At 46.7% G+C, this 14,375-nt stretch overlaps 1 protein-coding gene across 1 annotated transcript; it reads left to right on the top strand.

The window, feature by feature from the left end:
* The first annotated feature begins 7,842 nt into the window (after positions 1 to 7,842).
* LOC125759928 (ubiquitin-conjugating enzyme E2 Z-like) lies at positions 7,843 to 8,610 on the top strand. Its single transcript, XM_049419425.1, has one exon. The coding sequence runs from the start codon at positions 7,843 to 7,845 to the stop codon at positions 8,608 to 8,610; it is 768 nt and encodes a 255-aa protein (XP_049275382.1).
* The last annotated feature ends 5,765 nt before the right edge of the window (positions 8,611 to 14,375 follow it).

Raw genomic sequence — 14,375 nt, 5'->3', positions numbered from 1 at the left:
ACTTAAGTACACGGGCACCTTCAGTACGCGGGCCTCTAGCATTTTCACTTCCACCTAAAATGTCACCGCAGTGTCAATTTGGGAACATGAGACGGGCACAGACACTAAACTTTCATATATGAAGTTTTACAATGAGTTCGGTGCAGGTTTGTCTGATACTAGGTACCTTGTCTACAATACTTTGTAAGCTGTCAAAACTCCTAGTTGGGCTTAAAATGTGCAATTCTTGAGGGGCAGAATGCTTACATGGGCCAATTCTTCCGTCAAATGCTACCTTCTAACTCTTCAGCCACGCGCACCTCCCCTCCAGTTAACCGTTACAGAAATATACAAAAAAAACATGACTTATCCCTTTGTCAAAGGAATCGGTATAACACGAAAGTGAAACGTATCTTCACAGACGTAGTTGAGCGTTTATTGCGCATTCTTTCGCCCGAAGCGCGAAGAAATGAATACTACAGCAACAAATTGTAACGTCACGCGAAGAACGGCAAGCAGCTCGAAAGATTGCAACGCGCTGCTCAAGCAGAAAGGGCGCACGGAACGAATATACACAGGATGAGCGCGAACTAACTGTCACAGTTGTAACTTATTTCTGTGTGAGCAGCGCGCGCCTTTCGCAAAAGTGGCCGGTGCAGTGGGCGAAGTGACCTTCTTGCTCTCAACGCGAACTTGCGGTGAGAGGACAAGACGTACACACCACCACCATCACGAGAGAAGCCCGCGCACGAGCGACCATGCCCTGTAGAGGCGTGCGCTCATCCGCATGGGGCGACGACCTTTAAAGTTCGCTCTTCGAGCCCTTCGCGCCATCTCTCTAGTGATAACGAAAGCACGCTGATGTACCACTGATCCCCGAGCACCGTCACCAGCAAATGGTGTATATAAATAGCTCGCCGTTAGCATGGCAAAGAACGTGTCGTTTTTGGCCGAATCGTTTCGCGCCCCGAGCTGCAGAGCGAGGGGTCGTAAGTTCGACTCCCGGTGACGGAACTTTTTCTCCTGTTCTTTTCTTTTTCTATGCCAACTGTTAGTCTTTTACAACGTCCTATCCGTGACGCAAATAAGTCAGGGAAGCCATGGTGGACCTCATCAAAAAACAATTTCGTGTTAAAAATATTGCAGGTACGAAAACTAGTTTACTACAAACCTCCTTGACTGCCGCTTCGGCAAAACCTCTCCAGAATAATAACCGTGAATCGTATATATATATATATATATATATATATATATATATATATATATATCAAGCAGTGCTGGACAACTGGTAAACACGCGGAGGTGAACTAGGTTTATCTTTTAGGCTGCAGAAGCAGGCGGCCAGCTATAAACGACATATGTTTACAGCTTCCATGCCACTGGAAATGAGACGCACCCGGTACAGCGAATGAAACCTGCCACTTGCAAGACTCTCGATCTGTTGGATCCGTCTCTACGTCGGACTGAAATCCAGTAAACCTGAGCGCTGGTTCTCCGATGTAGCACCGCCTCGTCGTAAACGTTGCGATTGTAAAGTGTGTGTGAACTACGAGAACCGCAGTGTTCTGCTGAGCTATAAGAGAGTGTAGAAGTGTAGCTCACTGACGAGGACGAAACACATGCTCATTAGTGACAGCACATGATTACCGAACAAAATCCTCAAGTAATAGCAGTTTTAATGGGGTCCCATATGCCATATGCTCAATTTACACGCTCGCGCCATATTTCTATGACTGAACCTGGGCAGATCTTACGTCTTTCTTTTCCTCAACCTGCGCCACTTTAATGTTTGCAGTAGGTATTCATCCATAATATAAATAGTAAATAAAATTTGAAAACGTGTCTGCCACTGCCGAATAATCTCCGCTTCATCACTTGTGCTTTCTGTTCAGCTAGATATTCATAAAAAGTTACAGCTTCACGGCAAGGGCGGAGCAATAAATGCGATAGCAACAAATTGTAATGGTATACGAAGTAAGGCTGGCAGCTAACTCATTTGGATCCGATCTCACGGAACTCTACAAAACACTGGTGCAAGGGAATACGGCAGCTCCAGGGAGAGATGCTCTTTTCGCACAGTCTCTTCGCATTGAGAGCGCACCACGCCCAAGGGTATACGATTCTGAAAAGACAGGGCGTGCGAACACGGACACAAGAAAGAAGTCAGGACACCACAAACGGCGTCTTTTGTCTTTTTAAAATGAATACTTACCGACTAGCTCAGATCTCTGTTATTCTAAGTGTATACGAGCCGTCCGCTGATGCGTGCCGAGATAGCGCGCGCGCCAACGATCGCGATGGGCCCTTAAAACCAAAGTTTGCAGTTGCTGATGCAGCGAACCCCGTCTCCTGATGCAGCGAACGTACATGCCGGCGGGGTGTTTCCGCTCTGCTTGAGGAGCATTCGACGGCAGGCCTAACATGCGGGGGGATGTAATCGCATGCGCCCTACGAGTGACGAAGATAGGTCGGCTCTTTTGATGTCTGCTTCGGCCGTGTTCGTCGCCCCCGCTCGCGCGCTTTTAGCTTCGGGAAGAACATACAATGCGCGGGGGGACGTTAGCAATTCGGACTTTATACGGAACATGACGGTGATGGCGACGGTAAGAACCCGACGAGAGTGTCCATATAATTGCTATCACAATAACGTTGCAGAAAATGTGGAGCGTTGCCGCTGGTGCAAGGCATCTGTCGCGAGGCAACCTTCAAAAGAGCACGAGAAGTACTACCGAGAAAGCAGACCACAGTTTTCCGAACGGTATGTGTGAGATCCGGCCCTAACTCTGTGCTTGCTCGTGCACCGCACACGCTGTATGGCAGCATGCCCGAAATCTTCATCCAGTACAATTTCGCGTTTATTCCAAACTGCCTTTTTCATTGTCGTATGCTGCTCTCTGTAGTTTTGGCAGGAGGCCGGAGCTTCGCGGTGTTATCCGGAACATCCTGGATACCCAGAACAAAAGCATCCGAGATCAAAGGGCGTGCGTAGACCCTACGACAGTGGTTCAGGACTTTCCCGCTAGGGGAAGGGCGCATGCGCTGTGGCACTGCGAAACATGTGGTCGGGTACTACGTGGTACAATCGCGGCCACTTCCTTACTGCAGACAATACTTCCAGATTGGCGACCTAAACTCGCAGAACTCTTCTGACAAACTGTGCTGCTATTATTTCCCTCTTTCTCGGTCGCGCTTCTTTGACCGTTCGACACGTTTGGTTGCTCCGACAGGCATCTGACTCATATCTTGAGGAAACCTTTCCGCAAAAGTATTTTCGTTCATTGCTTTCTAATCGCTCTCCAAACACATGTTGTATGATTTATGCTGTCGATTTCTGTTCTGACAAAGTGAAATGAGATTTTGTCTTTATTATATTTTAGGCCAACGCGAAGATAGTATTCCTTCATTCGCGGCTTAATGTTTACGCCAATTCCTTTGCTGGCCAGGAACCAAGAATTTCGACTTCATTATGTGGCTTTATTATGCAAATAAAGCAGTGGCTTGAATTTTAGGTCTTTGATGGGCCAGTCAATTCTCTATAACGTTCTCTCGCTGTCAGCCTCGTTTACCTTGAGATACAACTTGAACTCTTTTATAAGTCACGAAACTGCTTCTGTTCTATAAAGTTTCACTTCCTGGAAACTTGAATCGCAAATGTTGAAGCTTTGAGTGCATGCATGACAAAAAGTTAGACTATAGAGTACAATGAGGCGAATTTATTCAAACATCGTGGACTTTCGCTTTCAGCCTTCTTTTAGCCCAGTGTTCGTTAAAGACACCTTCAATTTTCAGACGTCTGAGCTAACAGCAACTCTCGTGTTACGCATGCGCCAGAAATTTATGCAACGTTTCCTTCTAAATAAAGGATCGCGTAGTTTCAATGAAATATTAGGAAGTGGCATATTGTTAGAGCTGCTAAAAGCTTAGTTTTGTCGTCTTTTAGCTAATAACGTATTCCAGCCGCGTCTGGAGAGCTGCGCACGTACTTACGTTACAAAAAAGCAAGGAACCAGAGACTGAATTTCAAAGAGACAAAATATTAGCTGCGCGTGCTATTCCGAAAATATGTTTTCAACAAAATAAAAAACGTTCCCGGCATTTTTATATCAGACAACACTGGCTTTGCAATACACTTTGTAGCATGTACACATAAGCCATCCTTAATACGGGGGAGGGAGTGTGTGGGGGAGAGTGGGAGAAAGAGTTGTACCAGAGGAGTGAAATTCCGCCATTATGCGATCAGCGTATTGATAACCAACCGGTAGATAAATAAATAGTCTTCATACTCGGCTTTAGTTAGGATTATTACTAATTTGAGCGTCAGTGCCAGCATAAGCGCAAAGATTTGTAATTTATCTTTTTTTACTACTTTGCTTGTCAGAACATCGTGGTGGAGCTAGTCAAAATTTCTAAAATCTGCGAACATTCTTCCACTCGAATAAAAAGATAAATAAATAAAATCAAGTCGCTTAAAATTACCTCTTGAACCGACTTGTGTGGTACTATTTCGACTAAACATCCACGCTAAATGTGGAGCAATATCTTGGCGGTAAGATTAAGAACAAGCACATAATATATACTATGTAGTTGATGCAGCGTTCTTATGTCGTCATACCAATCATACGAACACACACGATTCGCAAGTGTTCATACGATACTATATAATGCCGTGTTGTGTCGTTCAGGAAGAACGACGGCAAAAAGGAGCACTAGATGTTTACCTAGCGCAATACAACACCGTAATCATAAAAAGACGAGCCTGAATTTCCACCATATTAAGATTATTGGTTGCGTGTCATACGTGTAATATCAATTTATGATAGGAATATAGCCACATCAATGACGCGCTAATCGTTTATGTAGCCGCAGCATATTTATTTCAATATGTGTTCATTCATACGAGATTATTGGACATGTGTTCCATGCGGCAAATAATATTTCGACTAGGAAATGTCGCGCTATAAGTCTGCCCGCTCTCTCTTCTTGTTCTCCACCACTGCTCTCAACCTCGTGTGTCCTTTCTTCTCTCCGCATTCTGGTTAAGGTACTCGTGCGTTCACGACAATGGCGGTTTCTTGCTGCACGCTTTGATACGAAGAGATCAGGCGGTGCCTCGGCAAAAATACTGACTGAACGTTAAAAGGCGAGGTCAGTTAGATAACACGAGATGAAGTATACTGCGCTGTTCGAGACCTGAGCAGGCTGCCTGGGGACGCAACTATACCGGAGCGAACCTTCGCAACTGCATGAGGAATGTGTCTGCTGCAAGGAATGTCCGGAAGCCACTTGACATCATTGCAATGGAATACAAGAATCTTCACCCTGCATGACTTCTACGCGGTCTCTAAAAGAGTGTATAAAAGTTTACTTTCGAGGAGGACATGCACCAGCCTAGTAAAAACATGCGATTCGTCGACTTTGGCTGTGCTGCCACACAAAGTTATTGTCGCGTATAGAATGATCAGAACCATGAAACGCGATATTTCTGCTAATCTTGATCAAAGTTAAAGGCGTAAGCGCAAAGATTTTTCTGAAACCTTCGAAGCGAAATGTGTACGGCCTGAGATGCTCAATATTTCTTTGCTTCGTATTGGCCGCGAATGAACACAGAATTATAACAGAATTAGAAAACAAAAATAACTCGCTCAAGCAACATTTTGTAAGCAAGCAAATTAATAATATGCACTTTTTAGAAATTTAGCAATGGCATTGTCTTGAATTAAAAAGACGGCACCGACATCTTTATTACGAATTACTATACACGATATGGAGCCTATAGCATTTACCCTTATTCTTTTCTTGCTACCGAGTTTTGATATTTGCTTTATTACGCATTCCTTTAGTTTATTGAAGTCTTACTCAGTGCGCTATCTTTTTGAAGGTAAACATTAGACAGAAGTCTGTCTGGTTGGGTAAGTAAACTGTGTATGCGCATGGGCTACGCTCCTCGGTAATGCGTGGGGTCGTTAACCGCCGCGAGAGTGCCTTAAAGAGGCCGCTGCCAAGCCGCCGCAGTCCCCCCTGAGGAAGGAACCGAGCTGGTTCCGAAACGTCGGGTTTTTACGTGTCTTCGTAACTTTGGTTGGAGAATAAATATCAGTTATCTCAGCTATCTTTTTACACGTTTCCTAAAAAAACTGACATATTTTTCAAAATAACACAGATATTCAGGAAAAATAACGCCAGGCGTGCGCGGAAAGCGCAGCACAGTCACAGCGAAAGCTCGAAGAGCGGCATTTCTCTAGCAACGAACCCAATACGCCAAAATCATAATTTTTGTGAAGTTGGGAAGCACCCACCACGACATTCCTCGTCATTCTGCGGAGAAGCGAGGTACCATCTCTAAGGCATTCTGTCCACTTTGTTGATGCGAAGGTTGATGAGGGTGAATTATGGCCGAGCCCTTCGTAATGGGTTTGCAGCTTTAAACGAATCACTGGTTGCGTATTTCGCATTGTGTGACGCCCGGTCGTTATTTCGCTCTCCCACCACGCTTTATAACATACGCTAACGTGAGAAAGAGATAGAGAGAGGGAATGAACTTTATTGAGACCCTGAGGAAATGGATCATGGGAGCCTTATGGGCTTCCTTGGCAACCAATAGAAGTGCACTTGTGAGGAACCCACTACGCTACAAATCATCATGATTTTTGTGAAGTAGGAGAGGAGCAACTATGCAATTTTTGTCCTTCTCCGGAGAACCGTGGTACCTGCTAAACACCTGTCAGGCATTATGCGCACTTTGTTGATGCTCTGGCTGACGACGAAGATGGCAGAGCCTTTTGTAATGGGTTGGAATAATTCAACAACCCACTCGTTGCGCAATTCTCATTGTGTGACTCCTGGTTACAGAATTCGCGTTTTGTGACGCTTGGTTGTTATTTTACTCCTCTACCGCGCTGCATTAGATATGTTAATGTGGTTCCTTCCCGACATGAAGCCTCTATAGGGTCTTTTTGAAAAGCAGTTTCAAGCACCGGCATATCTCTGAGGTAAAATACTGGGCTCCCACGCAGAGGGCCCAGGTTCGAACCTCGTTTCAGGAAAAATGTTTTTATTAGTGAGCTTCCAAATGGCCATGTTGTGTTTAGAGTTCTAGGGAGCACGAGCGCCCCACACGGGAGGGAAGCAGAAGAGGTGGCATCCCGCTCTCAGTGGTCCCATACTCCCAATTATTTCCACATCAGGACTCATAACTCGTTACGGATTTAGAAGGCGTGCCATAATTCAAGAATCTGGGAAAACACTAATCACTAATCTAAACGATAACCGACACCTCTTGTTCCCTTGGTGTAGGAATTTCTGTTCAACAAGAAAAGATGACGTTATGTCTACAAAATTACGATGTCGCGTTCCAAAACTAAACTTTTGTGTGCATAGAGCTGGTCTGGCTCCTTCCCCTCTTTGCTCGTTTTGCAACAAAGACAAAACAGTTGAGCATCATTTGTCATCATGTAACCGCTTCAATGTACTGAGAAAAAACATTCTCGAAGCGGCGTTTATTAGAACTAGATTGGATTTCATTGCTTCTAATATTCTATCCTTGGGAGCCTACTCATTAGGACATTGTCACCGGGATGTCTGTTTCGCTGTGCGAAAATTCTTCATTGAATTAGGACGGCTTTCATTTTGAATCTTTAAATTAGCATTAATTATTTATTCTAAATATTATATAATTCCTTAGTCAGAGAATTGATTTGTGACCACTTTTATCTATAAATTACACGTTTCTTGGCCAATCCCCCATAGTGGGTGTGAGCCATTCATAAAGGCACTCATCATCATCACCACACTGGGTTCAGCCGCCTGGCGATCGCCATCTCATCAAATTCATCCGCAGCAGCTGCGTCCGAAGACAACCACGCTATGGACAACCAAGCGGGAGCATCTAAGGGCATCGGGGCTATGCCGGCTAAAGACGTGCCGGCGGCATGTCTGCTCCGAATCAAGCGAGACATCGCGGACTTCAACGCCGACCCACCGCCGGGGATCTTCATCGCACCGGAAGAAAACGACGTCACCAATATCAACGCCATCGTGATGGGCGCTAAGGGTACGCCGCTTGAAGGCGGGTTCTTTCACTTCTACGTGCAATGCACCGACCGGTACCCGCTCCAACCGCCGAAAGTACGATGCATGACAACGGACGCTGGGCGTGTCCAGTTCAACGAACACATCTACTCAAGTGGCCACATTTGCCTCAGTACGCTCAACACATTTGGGGCGACGTGGAGCCCAGCCCAGTCATTGAGCAGCGTTCTTATTTCTATTCAGTCGCTGCTCTGCGATGTGCACAAGTTCCAAGATAAGGCGGCCAGTGATCGTTTCGAGTCCATCTTGCAGCACGAAATGATCAGGGTTGCTGTCTGCGACACGGTGGAGGCCTGTCTTCAAGAAAATTCGCCGTTCGCGCAGACTCTAAAGGACGCCGTGCTCAAGAAATTCACGGAGTTTTATGACAAGTACGAAAGCGTGGTAAAGTCGAGGCTTCACCTTACGGGAACCCAAATGAACGACCCCGCGAGATTCAATGCAGGCACGTATCAGTTCGAAAAGCTGCTGACGATGCTTCAAGGATTGAAACAAAAGGTCGCCGAGAAGAACGAAGCTGCTGCGGCGAAGGCTGATACCTGATGCCTGCACAAGCAGTGCGACTTCATTCGCAAGAAGCCAGCCGCAACACAATTGTCCTACGCTTGATCAACTCCAGCGAAACGTGTCCTGACATTCCAGCATATGGGAAGTGCGTTTTCTTAAGGGAACCCGAAATTTCTAAATAGTGCTGCGAAATTAGATTGACCACTGGAGCTCCTGCTTGAAAAAAAAAAGAAATTGCTTATAAACATAGCATTTAAAGTGCGTGTGCTTTCTATTGGTTACGTCAATGATACTCCACAATGAATCCCATTTCTTGCCGCCACAGCATGACTGTACCTACCTTTGATAAAACACAAAGCAGGCAGAAAGCTAATAATTTATCCTAGCAATGTAAAGAGCTATCGTTTGAGAACGAAGTCATGTGCCATGCATACACTGAAGCAGCTAAAGAAGCTCCGCTTCACCTGGCCGCTCCCAATGCAGATGGTACTGGGCTCTCTATTTCCAGTAATGTCGGGCACGAGGCGGCTTTTCTAAAGATGAGGGAGGTACACTTACCTTATTCTCGGAAGTCCAGGAATGCTTATCCTTAAAAAAAAGTCACAGTTTCGCCGCAAGGGCGAAGCAATGAATGCGATAGCAAGGAACTAATGTTATACGAAGTGAGGCTCGCCAATGGATACTCTCAGTTTGAACAGCGCTTCTGTTGCAAAGGCGGCCGAAGCAGCGAAGGAAACTAGCGTGCTTCAAGTGTCGAGCTGTGACACTTGATAGTTCGCGCTCATCTTCTGTTTGTTCGTTTAGCGGCGTCCCTGAGCTCGAGTGACATTCGTACGCGCCGTAACATGAGCGCGGACATCAAGGTGAAAGCGTGAAACATTCCTCTACCCCGCGCCACGAGAAAACCGCGCGAGCAGACAGCGGAAGGGCAAGCTTCTCCCATGCGCAAATATAAGAAGAAGCGAGCGAGCTCGCCGACGACTTTTAAATGCGCCCGTCGGGCTCCTAGCGCCACCTCGCTGGTAATGAAGAAACGCTCATTATCGCCTTCTGTCTCTGAGTCCGTCCAGCGCTAAATGGTGTGTATATAACGCTCGCCGTTAGCTACGTGGAGGATCTGCGTTTCGTGGCGTAGTGGATAGCGCCGCTCGCTGCAGAGCAAGGGGTCCCTGGTTCGATTCCGCGCTTCGGAAGCATTTTTCTGAGTTATTTTTCTTTGGGGCCTTTATATATATATATATACATACTTATACATATACGGTGCATGACGGCGGCGACGGCTACGGCGACGGCAAAATCCAGCCGAGACTGTCCATATAATTGCTATCGCAATAAAAGTGGAAAAAACTTACCAGAAAATTCAACAGCGTACAACAAACCCTGTTAAAACATACAACAGAATAGAACGGGAAAAATGTGACGTCTAGTCGTAATTTGGGACATGGCGCCTTGTTTTAATCCTTACATTTGTCGTGAGGCCCTGTTGAAGGTCGTTTGTGTCAGCAGGTATCTGTAGTGCTACACCAGATTTTGGAGTCATTGAGAGAAATTTCCGTTGATACGGTTTGGTTCCTGTTGTGACAACACACTTTTCTACCGTACTCCAAACATTTGTTGTGATGCTTCAGCTCTCTTTCGTAACCGTACACAAGACAGAAAACACTACTGTTGTTACGACAGAAAATGTCTGTTGCACATCAGGAATCTGTGGGAACTGCTGAGGATTGTTATTATAACAACAGAATTTTCTTTTGTCCTCATGGCAAGTTCTGTTGCAATCTTCACATGCGCTCTTTTCCTCCTTTCCGCTTTCTTTTGTTTTCTTGTGTACTTCCCTTCTCCATCCCCACCCTACGCATACACACACACACATGATGCAGCAAGAGTTGCCAAAATCAAAAACCTTACTCGCCTCAAATGACTATGTCTCAAAGCGCAAACCCCGAAAGAGTTGAGCTTCTATGGCGTTAAGGTTGAATGCAATCGGCCTCATGTATTTGGACGCTCTATGACAGGCTGTGCTAGGAAGCTTGTTCTGTTATTGGTTGAATTCGTTACCCTGAAAGCAATAAAAATTCAATAACTAACAACAATTACCCAGGAACCCTCAGAAATTCGCTAGAATGAATCAATCGGGTTTTCGATTAATTCGCCCTCGCGCTGCCAACTGCCAGCGTCCGCGTCAGGTCGGTTCGTGTAGTGACCGTCCCGGAAACGCGTTGGCCCCGGGTTTGAACCACATACCAAGACGACCTTTTTTCGACTAAGATGCTTCCCTTTTCAAGAAATTCACATAGATGTCTTCGCGGCTTTGTGCTGCAGATGGGTGTATGGTAATATTGCTTGCATAACTCTTCCTCCAGCCTAAAGTACGCGTGGTAGAATACCAGCAAGGACGGTAGGCCGCTAGTACGAAGTGTCCATATATATATATATATATATATATATATATATATATATATATATATATATATATATTGTCTATTAAAAAATAGCAGAGGAACGGGTGGATGGGTGTCTAATTTACAGGGACTGTCTACCGCTCGGAAAAAAGTTTCTGATTGTGGTGAAAATGAGAAGATGTTCGTCTCAACGGTGGCAACGAGCATGCTTTTGCCCCATAAAAAAGGAATTATATTTTTAATTTGACGTTGAAAATCGTGAAATAATGACCGCTAGCGTCACCCAACAGCGATGTGGTCAATCTACTGGTAGGACAAGAAATCCTCTCGGGTAGATTCATTCTGCTTAAAAACAAACATGTATAACTTGAAATTCTGTTTTACGCACTTGAGGCAGCTGTCGGTTGCGTGAGAAAGTAATTTATTGCATTTTTTTTTCTCACGCATCCAAAGAGGAACCTGGTGGCGCTGCTTTCGGCGCCGTCTTCGATATCGTTTGATTCAACTCATGCGCTATGCCATGCGGCCCTCCGCGCTCGTCGTACTGTGCCGCTGCATTGTTGTTAGGATGTCTCACATGTGTTGTGCTGTGAAGACATGCATTCATCGTATCTTTTAGATGCGAAGCATCTTATAAGGCGGAGTTCAAACCAGTGGTGTGCCGCGTGACCACCCTTAATGCGCATGCGCAATTCTCTCCACACACCTTCTCTCCAATCCCATCTCCTATCCGCTCTCCCCTTTCCTCCTCTCCCCTCCTCTTCTGCTCTCCACTCCCCCTCTGAAACGCGGGCTCGATATGCCGAAATACTGTTTCGCATCGCCTCATGGTCCCCCCCCCCCCCCTTTAGCGGGAGATGGCGTGATTTTTTGATGATTCAACTGGGCTTGGATTCCGGCATCAGTGCTAAAATAAACGCATAAACTGCGACTACAGCAAAACAAGTGTTATGTTCTCGTATAATAAGGCTTCATTTAACCACTAGCGCGCTGAAAATTACTATTACAATCATTACATTCGTGTTCAGCGAAAATAAGGTAATCCTACAGAAATCACGTGTGCTTTCGGTTTTAATTTTTACCGGCACTACAATTGTCATCACGTCCACCAACCAGTGTTGTGGGCATGTTTCATGCCAGTGAAAGAAGACCGAACGCAGATCGAATAATACTGTTTTAAAAATTTGTACTCGCTTTCCAGAGAAACTGCTGCAAGGATGGACACATTAGACGGTACGGTTTTTATTGCGGTACAAAACAGAAAAGCGATGAAGGACGGTAGACAGTCCCTTTAATCTGTGATCTCTCACAGGATAGGTCATATATATTCGTCGGGAGAACCTCAGACGTTTTGTCGCTCTTTTCTCCTAATAAATGCGCACAAATGGTGTTAGCCAATGCAATTATTGTCGTTGGCGTCCAATTTTTTAAAGAAAAACCTGGATAATAGCGCTGTGTCAAAAAACTGACACCAATGTCGTGACAGTGCCGTGACGCAGCGTGTGACGTCTGTGAAATTCCTGCCTTAGCGATACAACACGCGCGGCACCGACGTTAACTCAACTATCGGCTACCTCGAACGACGGGTTGTAATAAAAAAAATTGGCCGCGTATCTGCGTGCTTCGCTGCAAATGTCGTCTAAAGACGATAGAAGAGGCGCTGCGTGAGATATGGACGCCATCTGGCAGTACGTCGGGAAACACGAGTGCTGTGTTGCGGGCTGGTAGTCCCGGCGCAGCGGCAGGCGAAGACCGGCGGTGACCAACGCGACCGGTGGGGACGCCGGCCAGCACGAACACGCTGTTTGGCGCGATGCGCCGAAGGAGAAGAAACGTCCGCACTCAAGGAGTACTCTCCACAAACTGTCTTACTTACACGTCGCCTGGGTAAAACAGGAATGCCAGAGCGGCGCCCCCTGTCATTCGTACAATGCAATACTGAACCGAAACCGAAACACAACATGAGCTTGTGCAGAGGGCACGGAGGAAGACAAGTTTCAGCGCAGTCGCATTTTCAGCGCACCTTAAGAAACTAGGGTTGTAACATTGTAGGCCGTGTAGGGCCAGAAGGACCGTCACGACGAAAACGTGCCTCCTCAGTCGTATTCGCCTGGAACGTTGGTGTGGCTTCGCGTTCCCTCCTCCGCTCCTGGCCTTTCCACAAAGCTACTGCCTAAGTACGAAGGCCCCTACCGCGTCCTACGTCAAGCATCCCCAGTTAACTATATGATTGAGCCTGTTCAATCATCTACGGACCGCCGTCGTCGCGGCCGCGAGACTGTTCACGTCGATGGACTGAAGCCGCATTATGACCCACCAGTTGTACCTGTTTCTTAGGTCGCCAGGATGGCTCCTTTTCCGCGGGGGAGTGATTTGTAACATGGTAGGGCGCAGACAAGAACGCCTGCGAAAGAAGAAGACGAAGACGGTTGTTGTTGTTGTTAGCGCTCGCGCGTGCTCGGCTTGGACCGCTGATCGCTTCAGCTGTGGCAATCTTTTAATAAACGCGTTACTGTCTCAACGTTAAACGCATACCATCAAGGTCTTTAAAATTGAGTATCTATGTATTTTCTGTTAAAGGAACACACCGCCTAATACTTACCTAGTGATGTTGCGCCTCAGATATGCGTAATGTTTGCTTTTTGATCAACAATGTACACAAGTATGAACCTAGTCAGCCGTTCACGATGGCTGGCCCTTGGGCAAGTGGTTCAACTTTGGCCGAGTGGCTGAATCGAGGGACGTGCCGACAAACAGAAAGACAGACAGAAGGACAGACAGAAAGACAGACCAAAATTTCTGCGTTTAAGTTCCCCAAGAAAGACTATCGTCTTTAACATTACACCATCTCCCGCTAAATGGGACCATGAGGCGATGCGAAGCCGGAGCATTTGCACGATCGCGTTCCGTTGGCTTTCGTTGGGCATGCTACCGACCTCGCGTCGTGGAACGCGAAGAGGAACGCTACCCGCGTCGTGTCTTCCCTCTAGCCTTGCCGTTAATTCTCACAGGGCGAGCGGGGAACGTGGTCGTTAGGCGGGCGAGGGGGAGGGGGGAGCGTAGGAGAGGAGAGAGAGTGGGAGGGGACGCGCATGCGCTGGCACTCATCACGGCGTTGCGCAGGAGAGGGGCGATGCCAGAGAGGCGATGCGAAGCAGCGTTTTGGCATGTCGAGCCCGCGTTTCAGAGGGGGAGTGGAGAGGGGGAGTAGGAGTGGAGAGGCGTAGAGGGGGGAGAGGGGAAGTAGAGAGGGGGAAGGGGAGAGGGGAACTTGAGAGGAGGTATGTGGAGGGGGTCTGCGCATGCGCAGTAAGGGTGGTCACGCCGCATACCACTACCGGTTTAAGCTCCTCTAAAAGATGCTTCGCATCTAAAAAAGCAGTAAAACACAGCGCATTG

Source organism: Rhipicephalus sanguineus, chromosome 9 (genome assembly GCF_013339695.2).
Source record: "Rhipicephalus sanguineus isolate Rsan-2018 chromosome 9, BIME_Rsan_1.4, whole genome shotgun sequence".
Lineage (NCBI taxonomy): Eukaryota > Metazoa > Arthropoda > Arachnida > Ixodida > Ixodidae > Rhipicephalus > Rhipicephalus sanguineus.
This window is presented reverse-complemented; position numbering and strand designations above follow the sequence as displayed.